Below are 22,667 nucleotides of genomic sequence, written 5' to 3'. Positions count from 1 at the left end.
ATCCACATGCAAAAGAGAATTTACTGTTTTATAATTTTAATGCCAATCCAATAAGATGAATTTATTGCATATTCACAGCGTTTCATAACCTTTAGTCATTGGGAGAAAGGATAAAAATGAATATCAAAAAGGTGACTACCTGACTGTATTCTAAGGGTTTTTATATAGTGAAGTCATAGCTCATAACACATTAAGGGAATTGACACAGTTGCTTTGTAAAGTCAGACATTCTGGAATTGTTCTAGAATAAATCTTAGCTGAAAATTAACTCAAGAAATTCAGAGCACTGACACCAGTAAGAAAGGAGAATGAGCTTTCCAGCAACATACTAGGTCAGTTGGATCTACTATAATTGTTCTTAAATGCTCACCTAGCAGTTGCTTTAGCAATATACTTCTCCAGGGGAAAAATGGCCAAGCAGGAAAACCTGAGTGTCCTCAGCTATTTCTCAGCAGTGATGTAAGTCTTTTAAATCAGATCTGTCGAGTTTCACGTTCCTACCTCTGAAGCTGTTGGGGATGGCCTAGAGAAAGGCAAGTTGAAAGGCAGCTATCGAAAGTGGGTTCAGGGGGGTGGCCACACATGTGCAACCTGAGCCGGGTGATTGGATGGTGCTGCCGTGGCAGGAGCAGTGCAGAGTGGGGTGGCCGCTGAAGGTGCCTGACCTGTTCTGTTCTGTTCTGAGGCCAGCGGTGTGATGGAGCGGGCCAGGGACCATATACACCTGAGATAGACTGTGGAACAGCACGTACCAGAGGTAGAAGTCCCAGTCAAACATAGAAGGATAGCCTCACTGAGCAACCAAGAGTGTCACCTGTACCCGAGGCGATCTCAGCAGCAGCAGCAAGTCCCTGTGGTGGATTTCCATGCAGAATTGAGACAGGCATTCTAAGCTGAGATACCAAGAGGTGGTTAAAGCAGTATTGGAACACCCAGGTAGCTGATTTCAAGAGAAAACAAACAAACAAAATAAAAACAGGCTCTATCTGCTGTTTGAAGCTTCTGCCCCAGCTTGCATTGTTTGGTGGAGAACCTTCGACTTACCTTAATCTGTAGCCTTCCCTTAGGTCTTAAGGATCCTGAAACTTTCCTGTGGACATTGGATTTGGTGGAGCAGCAATCATCACTGTGGGGAAGAGCAGCAAGATGCTGCAGCACATTGACTATAGGATGAGATGTGTCCTGCAAGATGATTGGATCTTCACTGGCACCTTTAAGGCTTTTGACAAGCATACGAACTTGATGCTCTGTGACTGTGATGAGTTCAGGAAGATCAAGCCAAAGAATTCCAAGCAGCCAGAGCGTGAAGAAAAGCGGGCTTTGGATCTGGTGTTGCTGTGCCAGGAGAACTTGGTTTCCATGACTGTGGAGGGACCACCCCCCAAAGATACTGGCATTGCTTGGATATCACTTGCTGGAGGTGGAGGAGGCCCTGAGGTCAGCAGAGCAGCTGGCAGAGGTGTTCCACCTGGTGTTCCAATTCCCCAGGCTCCTGCCCTGTCTGAGGGGTTGGGGGTGAGGCATCCCAACAGGTAATGACCCTACAGGGAAGAAGCACTGTAGCAGCTGCTGCAGGTGCTGCTACTGCCAGCACTGCTGGAGCCCCAGCTCAGTAACCACCAGGACAGGGGACTGTCCCCACACCTGTTGGTTGAGCAACCCTACCTCCAGGAATTATGGCTCCTGCACCTGGCACGGGACCACCCATGGGCCCACCAATTAGGCTTCCCCTACTTGAGGGACTCCAATAGGCATGCCCCCTCCAGGAATCAGACCCCCTTCTCCAGGAATAAGAGGTCCACCTCCACCATGAATGTGGCCACAAGACCCTAGGATACTATTGATCCTTCTTAGTCACATTTTTCCTGCAGTGCATCTTGTGGAATGTGTGTAGTGTTTGTGAGCTTTTGTCCCCTCTGCTGCATTAATATCAGCTAATAAATGCATAGAGCAATAAAGAAAAGTGGGTTCAAAAGGAGGTAGATGAACTTCATCTAGAAATTTCAGAGATTGATTGGGGATTGAGACAGCTATCAAGAGGAAAGGTGTGGACCCAAATAGAGAACCAATACTGGCAAAATTAAGGGGAAGTAGGTCAGAGGAGACAAATAATGCGAGATAACAACGCACAAATAACATTTATGAACCATAGACTACATCCCAGGCACTCTTCTAATCACTTTACTTGTATTAACTCAGTGAATCCTTTCAACAACTTTATGTGATAGGTACTTACATTATTCCCCAATGTCTTACCTCGTATCATCCCAAAAGGAGACCTGGGGACAAGGATTTGGATTTCAATCCCCGGGCAATGATATCAGGTGCTCTGTCTTCTATGAGAGAGTGGAGAAGTCAGTCAAGGAAGGGAGGAAAACCAAATAAGTTCTGTTAATTAGTGGTGTCTGCCATGGGCAACCAGGGCTCCAAATGCCAATGGAAATGCTGTATAGAATATGCCTCAGCATTGTTCCACTGAGGGACAGGGAAGCGTAAGATTTTATCCGCCAGCTCCTACCCTTCATTAGTTGAGGATTGCTTCTGAGGCATTAATTCCTAGGCACTGTCATGTTATCATATTCCAAGACATCATCAGGAAGAGAAGCAGTCTTTGATATATAAGGAGCTGCAGATGGTGTCAGAGCAATGACAGCATCTGCTTCACTGAGTTTGCATATGAGGAACATGGGACACAAAATTAACATCATTCAGTTTGGATTTATTCTAGAAATAATGACCATTGACTGAAGCTAGGTTTCTATATTCTGCCTGTGTTTACATGGGTAACTCAGTGCAGCTAAAGCTGATGAAACAGACAAGAATAGAAAGACATCTTACACATGAAATCCATAGCTAACAGTGAGACACAGTTCATTGGTTCATTCATTTATTCAATCATTTGTACTTTCATCCAAATATTTACTAAGTGCCAGTGTTGAGTTTAGTAGTGTTTTGTGCACTGGGGATGGGGTGGGGAGAGGGATATAAGGAGAACAATTATGACAAGATTTCTGTTGTCATGCAGTTGGCATGTTATTGGAGAGACAAAATAAATAATTTCAAATGATAATGAATACGTTGAATAAAATAGACATCTACGTGACTAATTACAATGCTAATAGTTACTCAGAGCACCAGCAACTTGCCATAATTGCCAAAGAAAAAGTAAACATCCACTTCTTACCAGAATTAAACTCCTAAATATGATACTGAGGACTGTGTAGTTAGCAGGTGGATGGCGGTACAGCAAAGGAGCGGTGGATAAAGAAATTGGCAACACATTGCCAGCAGGGCTTGGTGCATGCCTGCCCTGATTAGAATGATGAATTGTGATGTTTTGAAAGGAAGAAAATGGTTGTGTATACTATCCTATATTTAACTTTGCATAAAAGATTAAAAGCATATCATCACATATTCTGTATCATTCATTTTAGTAGGCTGAGTGTGTGCTCAAATATGTGATAACTCTAGATCAGGGATTAAGAACTTCTTCAGGACATGCTTTTTTTTTTTTTTTTTTTTTTTTTTTTTTGCCACTGCTCGACTTGCCAGATCTTAGTTCCCCGACCTGCCCTCGGTAGTGAAAGCGTGGAGTCCTAACCACCGGACCGGCAGGGAATTCCCAGGGCATGCTTCTTTCTATGGAATGTACTTCGAGTTACATGCTGTAGGTCACCCTTGGAGACTAGTCTGTCGTGGGATGTCTGTAATCAAAGGCTGCTCATGCATTCTCTCATTCCTTTAGTTTTATCTTTATTCTCACATTTACTGAGTGCCTTATCGGGCAGGTGCGGTTTGGGGCACTGAATTGAGCAGGAGAGACGTGGTAACTGGAGCGCACATTCTAGTGGGGGAACCTGACAACAAGTAAACAAGAAACTGATCAACAAAAATGTTAACAACCCTTTCGATTCGGCCCCAGCAGGGTCCTCCAGCCCAGTGTCATTGGAGCCAAATAGAATGATATACTGAGTTCGGTTCAGAAGCAAAGGAAAGTTTTATTCTTTGATCAAAAAATGGAGAGGTGCGAGCTCGCACTCTCCCCATAGGCAGTGGGCAGGGCTGCTAGGGCTCTCCTAGCGGGGAGGGGCGCCGAGTTCTCGCGGGTCTGGCGCAGGCGTATTGCTCACACTCCAGGTCACGGTGTCACGCACAGCGTCTCCGCACGCGGGCCCGCCGCCCCGGTCTTGAATCGCAGTGCAGTGCGTCGAGCCTCTGCGTGGGGCTGTGGTGTCAGGCGCGGCTGTGTGGCTCTAGGAGCTCTGGTCCAAAGGGCTGGGTACAGGGCCTCTGCGTGTGGCAGCCTATGGGCAGGTGAAACTAGAATAAGCACAAAGGAGAAGAAAAAAAAAGGTTAGACACTATTACCCAGCTTCTATTTTTACTTCCTGGGAATTGTTAATGGGCTTTACCGGTGGCAAATCCCTCCTCTGCCTTTTGTCCTGCTCTTCATTCTCGAGGGGCGCTGAAGGGCGCAAGTTCATTTTCTGTAACTACTGCCTCCTGATTTCGGGCGTCGTCATAACCCGGGGTAGAGGAGCAGAACGTCGCAGCTCCCTTTAGCTATGTATGTCACCAGGCTTTGGCTCTAACTGTTCGTATCCCTGAGTGAGACAATTTAAACTTTTGGCGACAGAGGATGTTACCGACTTAGACGTGAGGCCCCCCTCTTGGGGTCCTAGCTGAACCGAAGTCCCCCGGCTCGGTCAGGGTGTTCTTTCCCCCTCAGGTTCGTGCTGCCAATAATGAAACTGAGTTTGGCTCAAGCAAGACCGGGTTTTATTCAATGGCCAGGGAATGGAGAAGGGTAGCTCATGCTCTAAAGGCACATTATTCCTGAAAGGAGGAAAGTGGGGGACTTTTAAGGGGTAAGAGGCAAGTGCGTCATCAGAAATTGGGGAAAAGGATAGAGATTTCCAGGAACAGCCCGGGTATGCGCAGTCCCTCAGGCCCTCTTGCACACGCAAGGCCCTCTTGCACATGCACAAACTGTGTCTAGCAGAGTACAAATGCCCCTTTCGGTGGAGATCGTAGTGTGGTAATGAAGTAAAGGTAACTTTCAGACACCTCCAGATTTCATCTGCGCAGGTGTGTTCCTGTGGTCAATTCAGAGCCGGTTTGGGGCAGTTGACCACTGTATATCTCTCAAAACATATACCTCTCAAAGCACAGCTGCAAAACATCTCTGCCAAACACCAGGTGCTTTTGAAACAAACACAGAAATGAATCTGGGCAAGTGTTGTTCAGCTCTCAGGAGTTGGTATGGAAACACAGAGATAAATGAGGGGAAGGAAAGTGGTGACCTTTATTTTGCCTGCTATCTTGGATCTAGCCAGTTTGGTCTGGTTTTGTTGTGGGCTTTTGTGGCATCCTGTTGATAGAACACAACTAGCTTCTATAGTTAAAAGCAGTTTCTGCACCCAGGGCCTGGGCCACATGGCATGGGTGACAAGGACACCAGTCAAGTCAAGGTACATGGCCAACATGTTAGCAAGAGCAGCATGTCTCAACTATCTGACTGATTATACTTTTCATGCCAGGAGTTACCATGACCTCAACTAACCAATTATATAGGGCTTCCCTCCCATAGTGAGTTTCTTGATGAGTCTCCCTGATAGCTTGACAAGCTGCAGTTGGGGAAAGAAGTATGGGTCTTGTTCATTAACTAGCTACCCATGGCCTCCTACATCTCTAATGAAGCCCCGTTTTTGCACTTTGTCTAATTCTTCCTTTATGCAGATTGGGAAATAATTGGATGGATCTAGCCTTCGAGGTATGAGGGGTAGTTGCCAAGTTACTGGTTCCCTGGCCACCCTTTTGGCAATCATATCTGCCTTGTTGTTTCCCTCTGCATCCCCCTTTTGCCGACCCCTACGATGAGTTACTACCACCTTTTTTGGAAGCTGTACTACTTCTTTCATTATTATTTTTTTAGTTTTGCATAACAAGTTTATTTCTAAAAGGCATATAGACAATAAACAAAGTAAACATCCCATCAAGATCTTAACTTCTGCCAAGTGTTATCTGTCCTAGAATTGCTCCATTAAGTCCCAGTGTCTAGACGTCTTAAATTCAATAATCGTCATCTTCATCAGAGTCCATTACTTTTCTTCTGTTGAATTTAACTGTTGTTTTCTTTTCTGTTTGTTGGTTTACTTTTTCGAGGATTTCTATTAAACCTTGTTCTGATACCTTCCCACTTAGTTGTCCATACCGTGCCTTCTGTATAAGGTAATTCTCTACTGTTTTAGTTTTCTCAGGCTTTACAAGTGCTAAGTTACTTAATCGGGCCCGGGCTGACGGATCCAGAACTTGGGCTAAGATACTGTTTCTCATTTCTGCTTCCCTATGCTTTGCTTCCTGTTGTGCTACATCGCCAGGGTCCCCGTGCTTCGCCTGCAGCTCGGCCCGCCTGTGCTTCCTCAGCGCCTCAAGCTCCTCCTCTGCCACGGTGTGGCCGTCTGGAGCGAGCAGCCGCGGCCACGCTCCAGCCCACTCAGAGAGACCTCTGGGAAGCTGTACTACTTCTAAGAGCTTCAGTATGCTTAAGCCACGTTCCAGCTGTTTGTTCTCCTCAGTAAGCATACCTCTTTCCTTCCAAATAGCCCCATGTGCATGGAGGATGGCATATGCGTACTGGGAATCTGTGTAAACATTGAAGATCCTCCCAGTCCTGAACTCTAAGGCTTTTGGACAGAAGTCCCTGGAGGGTAGCCCTCTTGCTTCTGTGACTTGGATCCAGGAGGTTACAGTGTATCCTGTCAGACTTTTCCCCCTCTCATAAAACTGCTCCTGTTTGTGAACCATTCCTTTTTGGCATTTGGAAGAGGCTCACTTCCTAGCTTGGGGCAACTGGAATAGATGGCGTCTGTGGTTTCTATACAGTCATGCTCCAGGGACCCCATTTCTGTGGGTATCAGGGTGGCAGGATTTAGTGCGTGGCAGGTTATTACGATAGCCACTGGATTGTCTAAAAGCATAGTCTGAACTTGAGTCGACCTTCCAGGGGATAGCCATTCTGTTCCCTTAGAACTTACTAAAATGTGAAGCTACTGTGGAGTCCATATAGTGAGTGGCTGACCAAACATTAACTTTTCAGCCTCCTTTATCAGGGCTGCAGTAGCTTCCTCAGCCCAAAGGCAAGGAGGCCATCCCTTTGTGGCTTGACCTAATTGTTTAGAGAAATAAGCAACCACCCGAGTAAGGGTCCCATGTTTTGACCTAATACCCCAAGGAGATCCTCCTTCTCTCATGAATGTAAAGGTCAAAGGGTTTAACTAAATCTGGTGGGGGGGCTAGGGCAGGGGCCTGAAGTAATTGCTTTTTCAATTCTTGAAAGGCCCCTTCACTTTCTGAATTCCATTCAAAACGATCAGCATCCTTTCCTTTGAACTTTTCATATAGAGGCCTAGCTAATGGACCATAGTTAGGGATCCAGATGTGGCAAAACCTGGCCATCCCTGGGAAACCCTTAAGTTGTCTTCTAGTTTTAGGAGAAGGTGAGGCTGCAAATGGCTTCTTTCCTTTCCTGGGGTAGGCTTCTCTGACCTTCTGTGAGAATGAAGCCTGAGTGGGTCACCCTAGTTTGTGCTATTTGAGCCTTTTTCTTGGACACCTCATATCCTTTATTGGCTAGGTGTTTCAGGATGGTTCAGAGCCTTCCTTAATAAGCCTAGCGATCAGAATGTTGTCTACATAGTGGAGGAAGTTTCCCTCCTCCAGATGTCGATCTTTCAGGTCTTTAGCTAAAGTTTCTCCAAAGATGGTGGGGGAATTTTTGAACCTTTGGGGCAGGACTGTCCAGCAGTATTTTTTTTTTTTTACGTGTTTGGGTCCTGCCACTGAAAAGCAAAACTTTCTTGTGAGTCTGGGGCTAATGGAATACAGAAGAAGTCATCTTTTAAATCGAATACAGAATACCAGGACTTGGGGGAAATAGAGTGGCCTGCAGGGTGTAAGGGTTAGGGAGGACTGGATGTATATCCTTGGGGGCTTCATTGACTGCCCTGAGGTCCTACACCATCTGATACTCCCCGTTGGGTTTCCTTACAGGGAGAATGGGTGGTATGACAGGCTTATTAGCATGGTCTAATTAGGTCCTGGTCATTTAGGCCCTGTATAACAGGGGCAATGTCCAGAAGGCCTCCTGATCGATAGGGTACTGTTTTCTGTTGGGTCATGTGTGTCCTGGTTTTTGATGAACTATCATGGGACTGGCTCCTACAGCTTGTCCTACCCATCCCTAGGCTCATACCTTGGGATTTACTCCATGGAGGTCAACTTGCTCTGTGTGGGAGGTTTGTTCTCAGCTGTTAACATTAGCAGATTCTTGGGAGTGTACTAATTCTTAGAGATTCTTAATACTTCACTAAGTAATGAGATCTAACATAGAGGGGTTTTAAAAGAACTATTTCAATAAAAAAATTTCCTTTCATAAGATATTGAGAAAATGCTGATTAAAAAATGAACATATTTTTGACCTTACAAATATACTTCTGGGAATATTTTCTGAAGATATATGTGTAAAGGTTCAGACACAAAAGTTTTTTGGGTTTTTTTTATGCTTCTCTCCTTTTTATTATATCAACATGCCAAGCATACTCCCTTTTCTACCTCTTGTTTTACTGAATCTGGAAGGCTTGTCGCCCAGATTTCCACTGGGCCAATGCCATACCGTCATTCAGATCCCTGTTCAAAGGTCTTCCTATCATAGAGACCATCTACTACTTCTTGTCACTCTTTGTCTTCTTAACCTGCTTTATTATGATTATTATAGTTTTATTGTAAGACTTAATCACCAGCTGTTATATTTATTTGTGTGCATTGTTTTTCTTGTCTGTCTTTATCCCTCAGTCCCAGAAATGTAAGCTCTGTGAGAACAGAGGCTTTGTATTCCCAATCTGGGACAAGGTAGATATAAGCAGTGAACACATATTCCGTAAATAATCCTTTAACAAATAAATAACATAAACAAAACAAGTTCAATGTCCATCAGTAGGTTATTCACCAGTGCATTAGGTAGCCATATACTGAAACTCTATGCAGCCTTTAAAATGGCATTTTTAGAAAAAAATATATGTATATGTATTTTTTAATGTGGTAAAATGTTCATAATAGAGTGTAAGAAAATGTATAGTTTGCAAAGCAGGCCTTTCACTGTCCAGTATTATTCTCTCTCTTCCTCTCTCTCTCTTTCTGCATATACGTAGCATCTTTGTGTGTTTTTATGTGCATATGAAAAAAGAAACAAAATGTTAATGTTAATTATTTCTGAGTGGAGAGAAATCAGTTTAATTTGTTCTTTGAATTTTCTATGCATTTTTAAAATTTGTTCTTTCTGTTTCTATTTTTTAACAAGTTTTTGGGTGTGTGTGTGTGTACAGAAAATCCAAAGTAATAAAGGCATTTTTAATCCTCAAATAGATGAAGCACTTGTGTTGAGCATTGCAGATTTTGGGGGATTTGCTAGTTTGTCTCTCCGGAGTGACCCATATTGACTAAATTTCAAAGTTGTCATTGGATTGTTACCTGTTGCCTCTAATATCTTTATATAAGCAGCCAGTGACTTAATGCTTAATTCAAGAATTTGGTAGAGTTTCTATGTGCAAAGGTATACAGTAATATATTGCAGTGATATTTTAGCATCCTAAATACACACTTTTAAAATCAACCCCTACTATACATTTTTAAACAAATGATAGTTTAATGTAAATAGCAAACTTTGTCTTCTGTTTTTAATGTGGCTTTTGAGTTTTGGTTGCTTACTTTCCTCTTTTCTCTGGCAAATTTAATGTTACTACTGTTACAAAAAGAACCTATTTATCCCTTCAGTCTTTTGATAAGCCTGAGATCCTTAGAGACAGTATTTACAAGAAAGTTATGGTGCTACTGCTATGAGAGTCTAAAAGGGTAATTTTATGATAATAATGCTCCATATAAATGACAGTCCTTAGGCAATCTCTTAGTATTTCCCCCAATATAGATCAGCCCGTGAACTTCTGAGAAAGATTTAAAAATACATTTTAAACTTCTTTAAACTTTTTAAATCTTAAATTCAATGCTTAACTCTTTTAAATGTGTGACACCATCCATCACAATTTATATTTAGACATATAATAATGTATAATCTCAGCTCGCTGTCCACTTGTAAAAATGGGACTAGACTTGGAGAAATAAGCAATTTCCCAACAGAAAATTGGAAATTCTGCCAGCCAGTTCAGGCAGGTGTTAAATTCTCTGGGGTTATTGTTGAAGGGTATTGCTATTAGTGAAGGGCTTCACTGGTGACTAATGATATATAACAAATAAATTGAGGAACTATAGAAACCCCCCGAATGTGTAATTGTCTGGCAACTTTCAGTGGAAACCTTTACTAGCAATTGAGAAAGTGAGATTTTTATAACCTCCTTGTAGTTATCTTATTAAAATATCTGCTTTTAGAGAAATAGGTGAAATGATTATGCCATGCAATTAAATTAAATTAACTGACAAAATATTTCTTTATGACTAAACTCTTTACAGTGTAGGCATATGGAATATGTGGTATCATTTAGAATATGTGCGAATGTGACAATTATTCTGATTCTGAAGTTAAATAAGAAGTCTCAGTTTGTAATAAAATCTCCTTGTTTGGTATTATTAAGCAATTATGATTAATGTCTGAAATGTAATGTTCCATGGTTATAATTTCCTTGTTTCCTTGAGTGAGTACATTAGGAATTCATTAAAAATGCAAGGCTTTTAGATACCTGCAAACTACAAATTCAGTGAGGACTTTCTGGAGGTAAGGAAGTATTTTTGAATAAGAAACCATGACTGGGGTGAACCAACAGCTGGCAGATAATCATGATGGATTTCTAGTCCTGCAGTGCAGAGATAGACAAATGAATTTGTTTGTGATGTCAAAAATCAAATCCATTCTGATGTAAAAATCTAATTGCAAGACATATCTTCCATTCCTCCAACTCTTAACTGTAAAGGCTGAAGCAGGTAAGGCCTCAAACTTACAAAAGTGGCTAATGCTGATGGATAAGCCATAGATATATGAAGGCAGCTAAGAATCTGATGTTCTCAAAAAGCAGTTTGTCTTAAAGTGGTGAAAATTGTAAAATCAATTGATTACTTGATCAATCAATCCAGCGTTCCTGGAGTACCTGCCTCACCAGATGGTTGTGAAAAGTAGATGAAATGAAGTATGGAAAAAAACCGAATCTTGTGTTTGTTCTGTCTGGAAAGTATCATTTAAGGTGTTGACCCAGAGTTAGTTGTGTGGTAGTCAGTCAATTGACCTTTGTCTGCTTAGGATAAAGGCATCCAGTGAAGAACCTCTCTATCCTCTGGGGAGATTGTTGCCAATCAAAGAAGGCTGAGCTCTGGTGTCACTTCCTCTTTTTATAAGGACACAAATCCCATCATAAGGGCCCCATCCTCATGACTTCATCTAAATCTAATTATCTCTCAAAGGCCCTACCTTTTAAAATCATCATAATGGGAGTTAGGTCTTCAGCCTGTGAACAGTCAGTCTATAACAAGGGCTATGAGGGCATATCCTTAAAGCCTATAAATCATGACAAGTATACAAAGAGGAGCCAAGATGTCTCTTACTACCATTTTATAGCTTGTGAGAGTTACATGGCAATAAAAAGAAGTATCGATACAAAAATTGATGCAAATGGGACCTGTTATCACAGACAGCCGCCACACTGAAGAGAAAGGACAAGGAATCAGATTTGCCTTATAGCCTTAACTCATCATTTGTTCTTGGACACATCTATTCAGTGCTCTACAGCTCAGTTTCCTTATCTGAAAGATGGAAATCATAAAAGTAAATTGTGTAATGTATATAAAAGTGGTGTCAACCAATGGGCAAATGGGAGGAATTATTGTATTAGTTTCCTATTGTTGCCTCAAAAACAAATTACTACAAACTTATTAGCTTAAAACAATACAAATTTATTATCTTATATTCTGGAGGTCAGAAGTCCACAATGAGTCTTCAAGGCTAAAATTAACATGTAGGCAGGGCTATGTATCTTTTGGAGGCTCTAGGAGAGAATCCGTTCCTTGCCCATTGTAACTTAGAGAGGCTGCCCGTATTCCCTGGCTTCTAACCCCACATCACTCCAACCTCTGCCTCTGTTGTCTCATTGCCTTCTCTTAACACTCGTGTCTCTCCACTCCCTTTTTTTTATTATGTAAAAAACACACAACATACAATTTACCGTCTTAACTATTTTTAAGTGTACAGTAGTGTTAACTATATGTACATTTGTTTTGCAACAGAACTCTAGAACTTTTTCATCTTGGAACACTGAAACTCTATACCCATTGAATAACAACTCCTCTTCTCCCCCTCCCTCCTGCCTCAGTCTTATAATGATCCTGATGCTGAAAGTTTGGCCTCTGTGCACTGGTGCCGACTCAAATCTTGGAGACATTGGGTGAAGTAGAAAAGAATAGCTTTATTGCTTTGCCAGGCAAACGGGGACACAGTGGGCTCCAGCCCCAAAAAACTATGTGTCCCAACCCAGGAGGATTTGATGAGGGATTTTATAGCAACGGTTCAAGGGTGGGGTTGCTGATAAGATTAGGGTGTGTGCAGGGCCTCCAATCCTCTAATCTGGTCTCAGGTAATCTTCTTGATGAGCTTCTCTGGTTCCTTTAATGTAGCCTCAGGTGATCTTTCTCTGGTATGAAGAATGCTGATATTGTAAAGAACTTAAAGACATTGTTACTGTATCCCTTGAGGTGGAGCCAGGACTGTGCCCCAAGGCTTCCCTATTGTTTCCTGGCTGCCCATCCCTTGTCTTTACATCCCCTTCCCTTCCTGGATTAGCAACTGTTTGATTCTGCCCTTTGGAGCTCAGGGAAGGTCATAGAGGCTGGAGTCTAGTAACCGGGGACAGAAAGGCTTCCGTGTCCAGGAGCCCCACAGGGTCCTGCTTGGTTTAAGTCCTTGTGATTATATTGGGCCCACCTAGATAATCTAGGATGATATTCTCACCTCAAGATCCTTAATTATGTCTACAAAGTTCTTTTACGTTTGCAGGTTTCAGAGATTAGGATGTGGACATCTTTGAGGAGCCATTATTCTCTCTACCACATTATCTGATGAGCTAGTTCAGGTAGTTAATATAAAGAATTTAGAAAAAGAATCAGAAATACTGTTATCAGAAATGCTCAGCAGGGCTTCCCTGGTGGCGCAGTGGTTGAGAGTCTGCCTGCTGATGCAGGGGACACGGGTTCGTGCCCCGGTCCGGGAGGATCCCTCATGCTGCGCAGTGGCTGGGCCCGTGAGCCATGGCCGCTGGGCCTGCGTGTCTGGAGCCTGTGCTCCACAACGGGAGAGGCCACAGCGGTGAGAGGCCCGCGTACCGCAAAAAAAAAAAAGAAAGAAATGCTCAGCAGAGTGAGACATCAACTAATTTTGTATAACTTTATTTTCTTTTCTGCAATTAACCTGCATTTTGGGAAAATGCAATTAGGTACATTAATGGATGATAGAGTCATGTGGGTTAATTAAGAATATGATTTAGGGTTTCTTTTGAAAGAAACCCATTTGAAACAGATGGCTTGTCTTGTTTTTTTAAAAGTTCTCTAAAAGTACTGCCTGAAGGCGAACTATTGTATGTATATTCTGTAGACTAGGACACATCATATTGATGTGAGATGCGGGTATAAACCAAGAAATAACAAGGCTAGTCCTCTTTCCAATGCTAGTTATAACTTTATTTTCCCCTTCTTTTTAATATTAACAAGCCATATGCTCAGGTTTATGACTAAGAGACCAGCCTTATACAAGTCTTCAGGAGAGAGGGCTTCTGTGAATTTGTTTGTAAAGATTAGGGAAATGAGGTCCATCTTGGTTCCTTGAATTTTAAAGCTAGAAGGGGCAACTGTGCAATTTGAGGTGCTTCTTGTTTTGTTTTCCTGAATGCCTGAGGGACAAGACAGCCTACCAGATACACAATATAATCTGAGAATCTAAGAGAAATGTTGCAGGATCCCCCTCAATGAGAACAGAGACTCTGAAGCAGTTGCCTCTTTCAGGGTGTAGTCATAACCACACGGAGTACATGTTCCTTGAGGGCATAGACCTCTTGGCTCAACTAGATACTCCTGAGTTTATCACGAGGCACAGTTTCATGACTTATAAGAAGAGAGGATGAGTGATCTACACTGAGACTTCACAATGTCCCTCAAAGCGAGCCCAGCATGAAAAGGAGAAAGAAAACCAGAGAATGGGGCTTCCCAGTATTTTGGTTCTGCTTCATATTTGGACTGAGTGGAGAGGAGACAGCCTTATATTCTGGACCCTCCAAAATAAAAAAGGAGAGAATTAAGTATGGTGGGAGCTAGAATGATCCCGCATTGCTGGATTCTCCAGAATTTTGCCAATTGATTGGTCTTCATATGGGTACCACATGAAGCTCTTCAGTTGCTGGACCCACATCTGAGCCCAGCAGACGAGAAGACTACCACCACCATGGGAAACATTAGTTCTCTGTTCTGAACTGCCCCTCGCATGCCGCCTGTGAGTGCTATACTCAGGCTAAGCCTTCTGAGCACAACCCTAAGAACCCCTTTGATCACCACTCATCCGCTAAATAGGTCTCCAACCAGGGCCACCTAGAATACACTTTCTCCTTTCATTATCTTATAAATTCATAATTACCCTTGAAAGTTTGGTGCATGTGTGATTTCCTTCAGGAAGGTTTTCCCAAAGCCTACTGTGATGTAAGTCATGACCTCCGTCTTCACTTCTAAAATGCTTCTTTTGGCATTTTGTGCTTTTTTTGTATCATAACCAATTTAATAGAAGTGTTTGTTTACTGTTTTTTAAACCTGTAAGACTGTGAGGATAAGAAGTGTGACTTATACCTTTCCATATTATGCCCAGTACATGACATAGGGTCCTGCACATGATAATAAATATGTGAATGAAGGAATGAGTAAATGAACACACAAGAGCTATTCCAGCCCAAGGCTGTTCTGCTGAAAGATAACTGCATGACTTTTTTTTTTTAAACATCTTTATTGGAGTATAATTTCTTTACAATGGTGTGTTAGTTTCTGCTGTATAACAAAGTGAATCAGCTATACATATACATACATCCCCATATCTCCTCTCTCTTGTGTGTCCCTCCCACCCTCCCTATCCCACCCCTCTAGGTGGACACAAAGCACAGAGCTGATCTCCCTGTGCTATGTGGCTGCTTCCCACTAGCTATCTGTTTTACATTTGGTAGTGTATATATGTGCATGCCACTCTCTCACTTTGTCCAAGCTTACCCTTCCCCCTCCCCGTGTCCTCAAATCCATTCTCTATGTCTGTGTGTTTATTCCTGTCCTGCCCCTAGGTTCATCAGTACCATTTTTTTTTTTTTAGATTCCATATATATGTGTTAGCATATGGTATTTGTTTTTCTCATTCTGATTTACTTCACTCTGTATGACAGACTCTAGGTCCATCCACTTCGCTACAAATAACTCAATTTCATTTCTTTTTATGGCTGAGTAATATTCCATTGTATATGTGTGCCACATCTTCTTTATCCATCCATCTGTCGATGGACACTTAGGTTGCTTCCATGTCCTGGCTATTGTAAATAGAGCTGCAGTGAACATTGTGGTACATGACTCTTTTTGAATTATGGTTTTCTCAGGGTATATGCCCAGTAGTGGGATGGCTGGGTCGTATGGTAGTTCTATTTTTAGTTTTTTGAGGGACATCCATACTGTTCTCCATAGTGGCTGTATCAATTACATTCCCACCAACAGTGCCAGAGGGTTCCCCTTTCTCCACACCATCTCCAGCATTTATTGTTTGTAGATATTTTGATGATGGCCATTCTGACTGGTGTGAGGTGATACTTCATTGTAGTTTTGATTTGCATTTCTCTAATGATTAGTGATATTGAACATCCTTTCATGTGTTTGTTGACAATCTGTATATCTTCTTTTTTTTTTTTAATTTTTATTTACTATACTCCGTTTAAAGTTGCTCCGGACGCACAGGCTCAGTGGCCATGGCTCACAGGCCCAGCCGCTCCGCGGCATGTGGGATCCTCCCGGACCAGGGCACAAACCCGTGTCCCCTGCATTGGCAGGCGGACTCTCAACCACTGCGCCACCAGGGAAGCCCCTGTATATCTTCTTTGGAGAAATCTCTATTTAGGTCTTCTGCCCATTTTTGGATTGGATTGTTTGCTTTTTGATATTGAGCTGCATGAGTTGCTTCTATATTTTGGAAATTAATCCTTTGTCAGTTGCTTCATTTGCAAATATTTTCTCCCATTCCGAGGATTGTCTTTTCATCTTGCTTATGGTTTCCTTTGCTGTGCAAAAGCTTTTAAGTTTCATTAGGTCCCATTTGTTTATTTTTGTTTTTATTTCCATTTCTCTAGGAGGTGGATCAAAAAGGATTTTGGTGTGATTTATGTCACAGAGTGTTCTGCCTATGTTTTCCTCTAAGAGTTTTTATAGTGTCATTTAGGTCTTTAATCCATTTTGAGTTTATTTTTGTGTATGGTGTTAGGGAGTGTTCTAATTTCATTCTTTTACTTGTAGCTGTCCAGTTTTCCCAGCACCACTTATTGAAGAGACTGTCTTTTCTCCATTGTATATTCTTGCTTCCTTTATCAAAAATAAGGTGACCATAGGTGCGTGGGTTTATCTCTGGGTTTCTATCCTGTGCTATTGTACAATGTTTCTGTTTTTATGTCAGTACCATACTGTCTTGATTACTGAGGTTTTTTAGTATGGTCTGAAGTCAGGAAGCCAGATTCCTCCAGCTCTGTTTTTCTTTCTCAAGATTGCTTTTGCTATTCAGGGTCTTTTGTGTTTCCTTATAAATTGTGAAATTTTTTGTTCTAGTTCTGTGAAAAATGCCAGTGGTAGTTTGATAGGGACTGCATTGAATCTGTAGATTGCTTTGGGTAGTATAGTCATTTTCACAATGTTGATTCTTCCAATCCAAGAACATGGTATATCTCTCCATCTGTTTGTATCATCTTTAACTTCTTTCATCAGTGTCTTATAGTTTTCTGCATACAGGTCTTTTGTCTCTTTAGGTAGGTTTTTTCCTAGGTATTTTATTCTTTTTGTTGCAATAGTAAATGGGAGTGTTTCCTTAATTTCTGTTTCAGATTTTTCCTCATTAGTGTATAGGAATGCAAGAGATTTCTGTGCATTAATTTTTTATCCTGCTACTTTACGAAATTCATTGATTAGCTCTAGTAGTTTTCTGGTACCATCTTTAGGATTCTCTATGTATAGTATCATGTCATCTGCAAACAGTGACAGTTTTACGTTTCCTTTTCCAATTTGGATTCCTTTTATTTCTTTTTCTTCTCTGATTGCTGTGGCTAAAACTTCCAAAATTCTGTTGAATAATAGTGGTGAGAGTGGGCAACCTTGTCTTGTTCCCGATCTGAGAGGAAATGGTTTCAGTTTTTCACCATTGAGAACGATGTTGGCTGTGGATTTGTCATATACGGCCTTTATTATGTTGAGGTAAGTTCCCTCTATGCGTACTTTCTGGAGGGTTTTTTATCATAATTGGGTGTTGAATTTTGTCAAAAGCTTTTTCTGCATCTATTGAGATAATTATATGGTTTTTGTCCTTCAATTTTTTGATATGGTTTATCACATTGATAGATTTACATATACTGAAGAATCCTTGCATTCCTGGGATAAACCCCACTTGTTCATGGTGTATGATCCTTTAATGTGCTGTTGGATTCTGTTTGCTAGTATTTTGCTGTGGATTTTTGCATCTATGTTCATCAGTGCTATTGGCCTGTAGTTTTCTTTCTTTGTGACATCTTTGTCTGGCTTTGGTATCAGGATGATGGTGGCCTTGTAGAATGAGTTGGGAGTGTTCCTCCCTCTGCTATATTTTGGAAGAGTTTGAGAAGGGTAGGTTTTAGCTCTTCTCTAAATGTTTGATAGAATTCATCTGTGAAGCCATCTGGTCCTGGGCTTTGTTTGTTGGAAGATTTTTAGTCACAGTCTCAATTTCAGTGCTTGTGATTGGTCTGGTTATATTTTCTATTTCTTCCTGGTTCAGTCTCAGAAGGTTGTGCCCTCTTTTTTTTTTTTGAATGTTATTTATTTTTTATAGAGCAGGTTCTTATTAGCCATCCACTTTATATACATCAGTGTATACATGTCAATCCCAATCTCCCAATTCATCCACCACCACCACCCCTCCCGCTGCTTTCCCCCCTTGGTGTCCATATGTTTGTTCTCTACATCTGTGTTTCAGTTTCTGCCATGCAAACCAGTTCATCTGCACCATTTTTCTAGGTTCCACGTGTATGCGTTAATATTCGATATTTGTTTTTCTCTTACTGACTTACTTCACTCTGTATGACCGTCTCTAGGTTCATCCACATCTCTACAAATGACCCAATTTCGTTCCTTTTTATGGCTGAGTGATATTCCATTGTATATATGTACCACATCTTCTTTATCCATTCGTCTGTCGGTAAGCATTTAGGTTACTTCCTTGACCTGGCTATTGTAAATAGTGCTGCAGTGAACATTGGGGTTCACGTGTCTTTTTGAATTATGGTTTTCTCTGGGTATATGCCCAGTAGTGGATTGCTGGGTCATATGGTAATTCTATTTTTAGTTTTTTAAGAAACCTCCATACTGTTCTCCATAGTGGCTGTATCAATGTACATTCCCACCAACAGTGCAGGAGAGTTCCTTTTTCTGCACACCCTCTCCAGCATTTGTTTTTTGTAGATTTTCTGATGATGCCCATTCTAACTGGTGTGAGGTGATACCCCATTGTAGTTTTGATTTGCATTTCTCTAATAATTAGTGATGTTGAGCAGCTTTTCATGTGCTTCTTGGCCATCTGTATGTCTTCTTAGAGAAATGTCTGTTTAGGTCTTCTGCCCATTTCTTGACTGGGTTGTTTGTTGTTAGCTCCTCTCTAAATGTTTGATAGAATTCTCCTGTGAATCTATCTGGTCCTGGGCTTTTGTTTGTTGGAAGATTTTTAATCACAGTTTCAATTTCAGTGCTTGTGATTGATCTGTTCATATTTTCTATTTTTTCCTGGTTCAGACTTGGAAGGTTGTGCTTTTCTAAGAATTTGTCCATTTCTTCCAAGTTGTCCATTTTATTGGCATATAGTTGCTTGTAGTAAGCTCTCATGATCCTTTGTATTTCTGCAGTGTCAGTTTGTTACTTCTCCTTTTTCATTTCTAATTCTATTGATTTGAGTCTTCTCCCTTTTTTTTTCTTGATGAGTCTGGCTAATGGTTTTATCAATTTTGTTTATCTTCTCAAAGAACCAGCTTTTAGTTTTATTGGTCTTTGCTATTGTTTCCTTCATTTCTTTTTCATTTATTTCTGATCTGATGGTTACGATTTCTTTCCTTCTGCTAACTCTGGGTTTTTTTTGTTCTTCTTTCTCTGAATGCTTTAGGTGTAAGGTTAGGTTGTTTATTTGAGATGTTTCTTATTTCTTGAGGTAAGATTGTATTGCTATAAACTTCCCTCTTAGATGTGCTTTTGCTGCATCCCATAGGTTTTGGGTTGTTGTGTTTTCATTGATGTTTGTTTCTAGGTATTTTTTGATTTCTTCTTTGATTTCTTCAATGATCTCTTGGTTATTTAGTAGTGTATTGTTTAGCCTCCTTGTGTTTGTATTTTTTACAGTTTTTTTCCTGTAATTGATATCTAGTCTCATAGCAACTCTAAAGCCCGAGCCTCAGCTCCCAGCCCCCACTTGCCCCGGCGGGTGAGCAGACAAGCCTCTCTGGCTGGTTAGTGCTGGTCGGCACCAATCCTCTGTGTGGGAATCTCTCTGCTTTTCCCTCTGCACCCCTGTTGCTGTGCTGTCCTCCGTGGCTCCAATGCTCCCCCCACAACCTGTCTCCACCAGTGTAGGGGCTTCTTAGTGTGTGGAAACTTTTCTTCCTTCACAGGTCCCTCCCCGAGCTGCAGGTCACATCCCTATTCTTTTGTCTCTGTTTTTTCTTTTTTCTTTTGCCCTACCCAGGTACGTGAGGAGTTTCTTGCCTTTTGGGAGGTCTGAGGTCTTCTGCCAGTCTTCAGTAGGTGCTCTGTAAGAGTTGTTCCACATGTAGATGTAGTTTTGATGTATTTTGGGGGAGGAAGGTGATATCCACGTCTTACTCCTCCACCATCTTCTGCATGACTTTCTTTAGAATCATGCCTGTTACTGTAAGATGAGTCTTTATGAAGACAGAAACTCTTCATTCATTAAATTTGATTAAGTCATTATTTTACCTAATTTAGAGAAGGCACAGGTAAACATGTTGGCAGTTACAAACTAAACTTAATAAAACAGTCTGTTCTTTACCTTCTGGTTTTGGAGAGAAAGAGTCAAGTGATATGTTAATTTGAAATGTGATACTACATGTTAATAATATCAGTGTCTTGTGTTAGGCCCTTATGTGTTAGGTGCGGTGCTAGGTGCACTGGAGCAGAATTTAATTCTTAGAACCATCTGCTTCCATTATAGAAGGGGAGACAGGGTTAGAAAAGTGAAGGGGCTTGCTGTCTGCCCCAGAGCCAGTACATGCCTCAGCTGGGGATCTAAACTTGGCTGCTGCTATTCTGAAAGCTATGCTTCTAACCATTCTGCAACCCTGCCAGATTTGGTCATCTGAAAAGTCTAAAATGCTTTAGTCATACATTTTGTTTATGATACGCACTTAAGTCAGAATCTCTGTAGCAACAGTAGGAAAAAAAAAGCAAATAACCTCTGTAACAAGTAGCCAATAGATGCAGGATCATCTGGAAGTAAAGCAAGATTCATATCATGTAGTTCTGTAAAAAGTAAAGTCGTGTTAATTTAAGAAAATGACAAGTTGAGTGTGAGTGAAGGGACTGTATTAGATTTCCCATAGCCTAGGATTTGCCTGGCTTCAGTGCCATTTCTTACCACTCCCCAGGTTCACCATACTGCAATTGTGTTAATTTGATTCCTGATCTTTGAATTTATCAAATATTTCCCTCTCTGGGTCCTCCTACCTATCTCTGCCCCTACTTTCTGGAACTTTCTTCTTTAAATGTTTGGATTACTGTCATCCTTTGTACCTGGAGTATAGTAGACAACCAATAAATACTTTCTGAATAAAGGAAAGAAACAGAGGCACATGAGTTACTGGCCTATTTAGCATAATTTTTATACTGATTTGCATAGACGTCTCCCTCCCCTACTGTTCTTCGAGATATTATTGATGTTAAGCATGTGCCTTTTTTTCCATTACATCTCCAGAAGATGGAGAGGGAAAATGAACACATCATAATTATTTGGTTTATAACATTATATAAGCTTCATGTGTACAGCATTATATTTTGACTTCTGTATACCCTATAGCATGCTCACCACCAAAAATTTAGCTTCCATTTCTGACGTACCAGGTTCTTACATAATTGCCCCTTAAATCCTCAAAACATCTCTTCATAGCAGTTTACAGACATGAACTTTGAGGTCAGAGAAGTTAATGGTGTAGTCAAAAGTATTAAAACATAGAACCAGCATTGCAACCCAGGTCTATCTGATTCCAGAGGCTGTCTTCTTTCTATTGTACCAGAGTGACCTGTATTGATGAAATAATCAGAAACATTTCTTATGGAAGGGAAGAGGTGAAGGAATAGGGACTGACTTTAGAAGTGGTTAAGAAGGATGTTTGCACAAGGTGGAGGTCATGAGTTTCTTTCCTTTAGTGCATCCCATTGCTAGTCCTACGATAATTGTATTAGCTCTGGCTATTGTGGACAAAATCTATTTTGATAGACTCTTGAGAGAACAAGAGGTTGAATGGTATTTTAGTAGTAAATAAGTTACCCTAGACAAAGCAAAAGTATACTTTTCTCTTCCAGTAAAATAAGAGAAACAGGAATTAGGATATAGAAATAGGAACATACTACTTCTAGTAAATGAAAAAGGAAAATAAGAAACTGATTGTAGAGGACACTGAATGCAAAATTGTTCTGCTCTCAAATGCCATTTTGGGCTAGCACATGTAGAGAAACACCTCTATCATTGTATTGAGCAGTGAACCCTATTATATCAAGTGTGTTATCTTTGACCCTTATAGCTGGTGGTAGTGTGGGAGGGACCAGAATCATGGGCTTTGGAGACAGGCAGACACAAATTGATTGCCTAGGCAGGTCTTCTAGTTACTAGCTGATTGATGCTTTGGCCTTTAAACTCTCTTAGCCTCAGTTTTGATGCCGAAAACTCAGCCTCTGTGTACCAGTGCCAAATCAAATGTCAGAGTTTTGGGTGAAGTAGAAAAGAATAGCTTTATTGCTTTGCCAGGCAAAAGGGGACACAGTGGGCTCGTGCCTCTCAAAACTGTGTGTCCCAACCCAGGGGGATTTGATGAAGAGTTTTATAACAATAGTTCAAGGGTGGGGTTGCTGATAAGGATCAAGGTGTGTGTAGGGCCAGCACTCCTTTAATCTGGCCTCAGGTGGCCTGATGAGTTTCTGTGGTTCCTTTAATTTGGCCTCAGGTGGTCTCTTGAAGAGCTTCTCTGGATCCTTTAATTTGGAATGAAGAATGCTAACATCCTCCATTTTTGGGGTTTTAGTTTTGTAAAGAGCTCAAAGATATTGTTATGTGTATCCCTTGAGGTGGAACCAGGACCTGCCGCCCCACCCCCCCGCCA

At 41.3% G+C, this 22,667-nt stretch overlaps 1 protein-coding gene and 2 pseudogenes across 3 annotated transcripts; 2 read left to right on the top strand and 1 right to left on the bottom strand.

Annotated features, from left to right (window-relative positions):
• The first annotated feature begins 697 nt into the window (after positions 1-697).
• Positions 698-916, top strand: LOC307187906 (SNRPN upstream reading frame protein-like; annotated as a pseudogene). Its single transcript has one exon. The product of its transcript is annotated as an SNRPN upstream reading frame protein-like (transcript).
• Positions 917-1,131: 215 nt separating this feature from the next.
• Positions 1,132-1,813, top strand: LOC307187905 (small nuclear ribonucleoprotein-associated protein B-like; annotated as a pseudogene). The gene has a single exon. The product of its transcript is annotated as a small nuclear ribonucleoprotein-associated protein B-like (transcript).
• Positions 1,814-4,207: 2,394 nt separating this feature from the next.
• Positions 4,208-9,206, bottom strand: LOC307188191 (programmed cell death protein 5-like). The gene has a single exon (XM_079924956.1). It carries the CDS (start codon positions 6,805-6,807, stop codon positions 6,073-6,075), a length of 735 nt encoding a protein of 244 aa, XP_079781082.1. The 5' UTR covers positions 6,808-9,206; the 3' UTR covers positions 4,208-6,072.
• Between the last annotated feature and the right edge of the window lie 13,461 nt (positions 9,207-22,667).

Source organism: Stenella coeruleoalba (genome assembly GCF_951394435.1).
Source record: "Stenella coeruleoalba genome assembly, chromosome: 6".
Lineage (NCBI taxonomy): Eukaryota > Metazoa > Chordata > Mammalia > Artiodactyla > Delphinidae > Stenella > Stenella coeruleoalba.
This window is presented reverse-complemented; position numbering and strand designations above follow the sequence as displayed.